Here is a 7,210-nt window from a genome sequence, read left to right as displayed (position 1 = left end):
ATAGCAGAGATGATGGCAGTGAATGAAGCACTTTTGATTTTTTCTGCTTCGAGATGGAATGAGAATCATACACTCCTCATTGAGAGTGATTCAACCAATGTCGTGAAGTGGACAAAGCATCCCAATTCAACACCATGGAGAATGAGGAAACTGATTTTGCAAAAGGGGACACTAAAAGTTGAGGTGAAGGACTAGGAGATTAGACATGTTAGAAGAGAGGCAAACCAGAAAGCTGACACCTTAGCAAAAAAGGGTGTGCAACTCTAATCTAAGATTTTGAGAACCTTTATGCAAGCTTTCCTTTTCTTCTCTTGTCAAAGCTGATTTGTGTCTTGTTGGAGTTAGCCTAACCGAATGAAGAACAGATGAACGATGGAGTGGTAGAATTCAACTTGAGTGTTAAAGTAAGGTGAATTTAGTTAGTGAATAAGATTGTTGTGCTCAAAGGGAATACAAAGTTCCCTTGGGGCGTCCTCTGTTGTTTAGGATGACTAGGTTTCTTGTATGTCTCGTTTCTTCTCACTTGAATCCTTGACTGCCTTGAAGCGTTTTTTGCTTGGTTGCTAGGAGACTGATGTACATATTGTGGATTTTGAGTCCTTCTCCTATATGTTTTTTGTTTGTTCACAGGATTGAGGTCTCTTAGGAGGATTATGTCCTTGTTTGGGGTTCTGTTGTTCACCTTTTTCTTTTGATGTTGGGATGAAGAATGTTGTGAATCTCGGTTCCAAGGGATATTGGGCTGTGTCAGTTTCTCCCAATATACTCTTTCCTTGGCATGTTCTGAATCCCCTCTCTTTTAATGAAACGCTTTATGACTTCCAAAAGAAAAAAGAATTTGTAGCTTCCAATTTTGGAAAGAAAGGGTAGAAGAAAGTTATGAGGTACAAGGCTCAAGAATGTTACATTTCTAAGAATGCGGAGCTCCATTTAAATACGATGTTAAAAGTAGTAGTAGACAATCCTAGTCAAACTGAAGATGCTTCCAGCTGCACCTTTCCTGTTGACTGGTACAGATGTGCAGTAAAAATTTGTTCTATATTAGGGCCTTGACAAATTTTCCAGAAAGATATGGATATATGAATGAAGTTTAAAGCAGTAAACCAGCCTCTGCCATTATAATCCATGGGATTCCTTCCCGCCTAATTGGTATTGACCCCACATGCAGCTGAAAGAGAATCAAATAGTTGAACTTTATATATTAATAAGCCAAATACAAGTCACTAGTTAAAAAATTAAAGAAAAATGTCCAACATATCAGGCAGAGAGGAAAAAACAAAGCATCTGAGATTCTGAGTCTTGAGTTTGCCAGTTGGAGTACATTGTTCAATGATTTTGGACATCATATTAAAGGAGATGATATGTGATAAAACCCTTTTTTGGAACATAAGTGATTGGTGATAATTTGAAGACTACTTGTTTTACTCATCCAGTGCTTAAGTTAGTAGTTTCGGTTCTTGTTTCACTATATAATCCCTGGCATGCATACATGGCTTACCTATTGTGTTGAAGTTCAGAAACTAATTAAACAAATGGATGTATACAAACTTGTTAGTTCTACAAAGTTACACTGGTTTGAATTCATCTCCTCAAATGCAATGTAATTAGAACAACAAAATACCCAATATGCTAATGAGTGCCTAAGCATGAGCCCCCTCATTCCGCCAGTGATAGTCATGGATGCTTGTTGTAACAGAAGTTTTAACAAATGATTATATGCAAAAGAACTGCCAAGCAAGAGCATATGTAGCTCAGAACTCTACGGTGTTTTGCACACATGTAAACTTAAAAACAGCATAGCGCCCTAGCAACAACCAATGTACCGTTTCGTAATTTTAGTTTCATGTAATGTACCATAGCCATTATAAGACCATAATTTACCTGCTGAGATAAAAGTAATACCTGAGTAATACCAAAGCAATAATAATCCGAATTTAACACTAAAAATGCAAAATTAACTACTAGTTTCAAACCTGAACTCGAACCCCACCTAAACTCAAAACGACCCGAGTCCAAATCTATATGAATTCAAAACAACCCAAGCCTGTTCTTATCCAAACCAAAAATGACCTGATCTGAATCTGATGTTTCCCACCTTTAACAATAATCCATAGTTATCTGGAAATAATAGTTTCATGGCATTTTAGAATGTTACAGGCTCAATGTCTAACAACAGAACCTAAGCCAATCCAAAGAGTACTTTGCCTCCTCAATCGTTATAGGTGGATACTCACTGAAACATCCAACAGAATCTTAAATCATACTCACCAGCCATCTGAGAGACTTTAGAATGAAGAATAGAACTAGGAGTTGAAGTACACTTGGAAAAGTTTCTGTAGATAAAATCATTCCAAAATTGTGCAGACTTCAAATTGCATAACAAGTGTGGTTTCCTATTGGAAGAAGCAGCAGGTACCGATAGAGGCAAGTGCACCAACTGATCAAAGGAACCACTAAGATACATCATAGAAATGCCTATAACACCATCATCTGTAGAATCAACTGTGGTAAGAGCATGATGCAGCAAGGCTATGTACCATTCTTTGGTGTTATCTATGCAATATAAGACATTCATCATATGATTAACCGTATCCAATCTGAAAAGCAAATTTTCAACAACCAAACAATCTGCTATCACCTAGCTAAATCCCTATAATAGCCTTTCAACATCAAGCAATCACAGACCTTTCAACACCTAAAAATATGATATCATGAATTGAAAGGAGGCAAGGACAATAATCACTTAGGTATAAGAAGCAGAAGCAATGATCTGGTCAGAGGTCCAAACATAATTCCTATGTGCTATCTTTGCTAGGGACAGTAAGCTATCTAATTCTAGATGTTTTTAAATATCTTTGCAACTCAACTTTCCAAGATTTAGTGGCCACAAGGCTCAAGAATAATAAATATGGATGAAAGAAGCTCAGCTGAGGTCATTAATACATGAAGTCTGATTGAACACCATTGACTACTAAGTGTCTATTGAGACATAAGACAATACCTCATTATTTTCTAGTTTTAAGCAGAAATCAAGTTTGGAGTCTTCTTGGCAGAAAAAGTGGACCATGTGACATTAAAGGAATAGCGGATGATGAAAACCAAAGGAGCCGAAACTTTCACAAATACTATTTCAAGCCATTCAACAACATAGAACAACTTTAAAACCCACATAGTCTTCAAGAGATTGAGTGGTTAGAAAAGGTTTTACAGTTAGCACTCAATAGTCTTGTTGAAGCTTACCTATTTCCAACCAAGGAGATCTGTTCTCTTCCAACTTACTAATGCGCTTATGATTAATCCAATACTTTCAAGTAAAAAGTGAGAACTCCACAGCAAAGAGAGCAAATAAAATTCAGAATAGTTTTTTCTCTTGCTCCTGTGTCAATTTAATATCAGCAGCAAAAAGAAAAATAACAGAGACCATGTTGAAATAGGATACCAACAACCAGATACTACTATTTGCTCAAGTAGAGGTTCCTAAAATGCAATTAACATTCTTTAAGTTTGATGCATAAGATTCCATGTTTAGTTGTCCCATTGGTTGGATACATCACCATAATCACTCTCTGAAAAGTTGAACCATGATAGATGCTTATATAAGAACTTTACAAGACTCACAAAAAAGACTATAGCAAGAACATAATAGAGCAAAAATAAAATTCATAGAAGAAGTAGATCAGTGAAAATACAAAAAAAAGACAAGTTGTATGGAACAAATGCAATTCAGCAGCTTGGTGTAAATTTGCTGTTAAAATACGCACATTTTCACTTTGTTGCCAAAATCTGCCTACCTGTGTCGATGCATTACAAGCCAATTGGAAAACAGCTTTTCCAGGATCATAAAGCTCCCACTTTCCATATCTGCTGAACCCTAAACTATAAACTGGTTATTAGCAAGTACAATTTCTTCCAAAACAGAACAAAGCAGAAAAAGACCACTAGACCAGTAATACAAAAGAAGAAATCTGACAGAAGCTACACCTAACTATGTAGATTCTTATTAAGCTGAAAATTAACCATGTAGAATTTAGTCTTAAGAAAGAATGCTAAAAGAGAACCAACTGATCAGGAGTCACATTTCAAAAGCATAGCATCAATGTGCTGTTTCAGACAAATTTCTGTTAAAACCAAGAATGTAATTCACAGAGCGAGAAACATGATCGGCTGTCAACAAAGCAGTTTAATCGCTAAATATACTTAGCAAAGTGTTACCTATGGAGCAGAAAGACCCAAGCGCTCCATGATTGCAGAGAAAATAGCTGATGACTATATCGCTGCAAAAAATCATGACAAAATGGAACTGACATAGAAAACTGACATCAGTTAGTAATTTTGCTTTGCAGGGAAAAGTTAGAAGTTGTGCTATACTGTTTCTATGGAAACAACAGCTATATCGGATGATGCAATGCCACAGAAAACTTGAAGCTGAAAACATGCAACATACCATTAGCACATCATTATCTGCCCTCTGCCAGTGCCCAGGTGGTTAGTGTCACAGAATAATCATTGTCATTATCTCATTCAGAAAGAATTACACAGAAAAGAAAACTGCTATAGTAGTTCTTTTCCACCATCATAATGTAAAGTAGCAATCAACAATATAGTCTACTCCTTTCCCTAGATTCAATTTTTCTTTTAATAATATTGTCAGCAGCAAAGGTTTTTCTATAGCCTTTAGGGTATTCCATACATGGTAAAGCAGCATATTATCTTTTATCAACTGAAAGGCATGCTGTTAGTCATGGCTAAAACATAGAAACCAGTGGTTATCTTCAAAGATTGTAATCAAGAAAGGGCAAGAACAGTGCATTCTGGGCAGCAAAACCAAGATTAAAGAATAATGGCGTGAACAGTGCATTCTGTGAGTGAAGAAAGCTTTGCACTAAAACTTTTTAACTGTGATTTCCTTTTAATGGAGAGAATAATGGCGTAGTAACATACACATCGTAACAGCTGTCTAAAGTTGTAAGAGAAAAAGATTTTGGCAGGCATGTGGAGGAAAGATGATAGAATAAATAACAGCTAAGTGGAGTTAGCAGTGTAGATATCTTTATTGGAAGCTGGAACAGTAGCCTCCTTGGGAGTTTCCTCTTCAGTCTTCTTGTCGTCTTTTACAGCTAGCATGACTAGAAGCACCAGCAGTGGATAACTCACAGTGGTGAGCGACCAATTTACAATCAACTGGGAAAGCAATGGAACCTTGTGCGTATCAACTTGCCAAGCAACCGCTGCTCCTGCGCTTTGCACTCCCTTATAAAATCCACTATATCTGAAACATTATTATAGACATAAATATTGGTCAATTGATCCAAAAAATAAACCAAAACAAAGAAGAGGAAGGTGATCTTTTAAAGAAGAAAGAACAAGAGGAAGAATGCATTACCTGCTAAGGGTCTGTGAATCATCAGCCAAGGCTCCTATGACCCAATAAACCATGCTTTGAAACATGGCATCCAGCAATCCGTAGCTGAAGTACAAAACAAAGGGACCGGCAAAAGCAGATTCCTTGAAATCCAACCTTGTAGGTGGATGATCATGGGAGTAAGGGAGTTGATTGGCAAGACCACCACCCCAGATTGCACTGCCAAGCAAAGCAACAACACCAATCCCAACAAAACCCCTCATCCTCCTACTCTGGAAACTAAAATCCAATATGTAACCAATCCCAATAGAGCCCAACATCTGGGCCCCCCAATAGAACACGTTGTTTAACCCTCTGGTTCTCAGATTAAAAAGTAGGCCATTGACATTATTGAACTGATAGCTGTAAAAGAAATTGCTGGCCCAAGCAGCAGGGACAATAAGGAGCATTTTCCAATTGAAAAACAATTTGAGAATCTCTGCTCCCTCTGTGGAGACACTGGAGTACTTAACATTGGTGCAACGTGTACCATCATCGCGAACAACTTTGTTGGGTGGCAAAATGGCAAAAGAAAGAAGAGTTCCAGCCGACATGAAGCACATGAAGCCAATATAAGTTGCATCATTTACAGAAGCCGCCTCGTTTCTGTGGTAATTCAGAATAAAAGGAAGAAGGCCACCAATAACTCCACCCATGTTGAAAATGCTCCAAAACAAGGAAATGTAAGTGCCCTTTCGATTCGGTGGAGGATAAGAAGTCATAATAGCGCCTTCACCAGCCCAAAGAAGGCCAGCGCCAACGCCAAGAAGGCCACCCGCCACAATTGCAAAAGCCTGGTGTTTATGATGGTTGTAGTAGAGGAAAGAGCCGGCGTAAAGGACATAAGTGCTGCAGCCAGCGGCAAGGGTGAGATGGGGTCCGAGGACGTTGTAAATGCCGCCGCCCAGGATGCCAAAAACAGCGAAAGCGCTGTAAAGGGCAGTGTTGGCGTTGTTGGCAGCGGTCGGATCGACTTGCCCTCCTCCTCCCATCCCGGAAAGGGCGTTGAACATTCCGGGGCAGCAGAAACATACCAGGCCTATCAGGGAGACTTGGACAAGTGGCGAGTTGTATCTGAATTTCGATTTTGTGGACAATTGGGTGCCTGATTCTTCATCTGCAACCCCACCTTGGAAACCCATTTTTGTTAAAGGATTTGGAAAGGCCAAAAAGAGGGAATGGAATGGAATGTTGAGGAAATTCTGGGATCTGGAATCAGGACAGTATGATCCACTTTTATACTTGCTACCTTAACGGAGCAGCTACCAGGGAAGTATTTCACTGGGAGTTAAACACGGCACTAGCCCAACTAGTATTCTTTCCCATACAGGCTAACCAACAAAATCCTGGCCAATTGTTTAAGAAAATGGTTTTTCTTTCCTTTTTCTTTTTCCTGAATATTAGAATATGAATCTATCCTCACACCTTAAGTCTTTGTGGCTTAACGACGTTAACATACGAACAAAGTCAAAATAATAATTGGAGTATTATCATCCTTTTGAATATTATTCCAACCTCATGTACGATGGACACAGCGGACGCCAACTGGTGGTGTAAATAAATAATTCAGATTCTGAATGATTCCGAAGATCATTTTCACATGTTACCGTAGCCCATCAGTCAAAATTCTCGGTAAGCATGCCAGGCCAAATGTCCCAACGATTTGACTAATAACCACGAGTCTGTACTTCAAATCATGAATATGTGGAGTAATTGATTGATAATATTGTATATATGAAATGAAATTATTTAAGATTATTATTTTATTTGTGAAAAGTAATCTTTCAAATGGGTAAGCAATATGGAAAG

At 38.3% G+C, this 7,210-nt stretch overlaps 1 protein-coding gene across 7 annotated transcripts; it reads right to left on the bottom strand.

Annotated features, from left to right (window-relative positions):
• Window positions 1-876: 876 nt before the first annotated feature.
• Window positions 877-6,862, bottom strand: LOC110426535 (UNC93-like protein 1). 7 transcript variants are annotated; one of them, XR_002446152.2, is made up of 4 exons: window positions 5,384-6,862; window positions 4,213-5,269; window positions 3,792-3,871; window positions 877-1,168 (listed from the first exon to the last, which is right to left on the bottom strand). XR_002446152.2 is itself a non-coding variant. In XM_021441771.2 (2 exons), exons 1-2 carry the CDS (start codon window positions 6,541-6,543, stop codon window positions 5,023-5,025), a joined length of 1,407 nt encoding a protein of 468 aa, XP_021297446.1. In that variant the 5' UTR covers window positions 6,544-6,862; the 3' UTR covers window positions 877-5,022. The 7 variants fall into 7 exon arrangements, 1 of the variants encoding a protein (XP_021297446.1); XR_002446153.2 differs by having other exon boundaries at window positions 3,792-3,861; XR_002446151.2 differs by having other exon boundaries at window positions 3,792-5,269.
• Window positions 6,863-7,210: the final 348 nt, after the last annotated feature.

This window comes from Theobroma umbraticum, unplaced genomic scaffold, assembly GCF_002168275.2.
Source record: "Theobroma umbraticum cultivar Fairchild unplaced genomic scaffold, ASM216827v3 scaffold_89.0, whole genome shotgun sequence".
Taxonomy (NCBI): Eukaryota; Viridiplantae; Streptophyta; class Magnoliopsida; order Malvales; family Malvaceae; genus Theobroma; species Theobroma umbraticum.
The sequence above is the reverse complement of the archived record's forward strand: the minus strand, read 5'-3'. Positions and strand labels throughout refer to the sequence as shown.

Bases quoted from the DNA above. Each gene is read 5' to 3' on its own strand.
- LOC110426535 (XM_021441771.2), bottom strand. From the start codon at position 6,543: ATGGGTTTCCAAGGTGGGGTTGCAGATGAAGAATCAGGCACCCAATTG. The intron at 5,270-5,383 runs GTAATGCATTCT...ATAATGTTTCAG, and splicing joins GATTCACAGACCCTTAGCAG to ATATAGTGGATTTTATAAGG.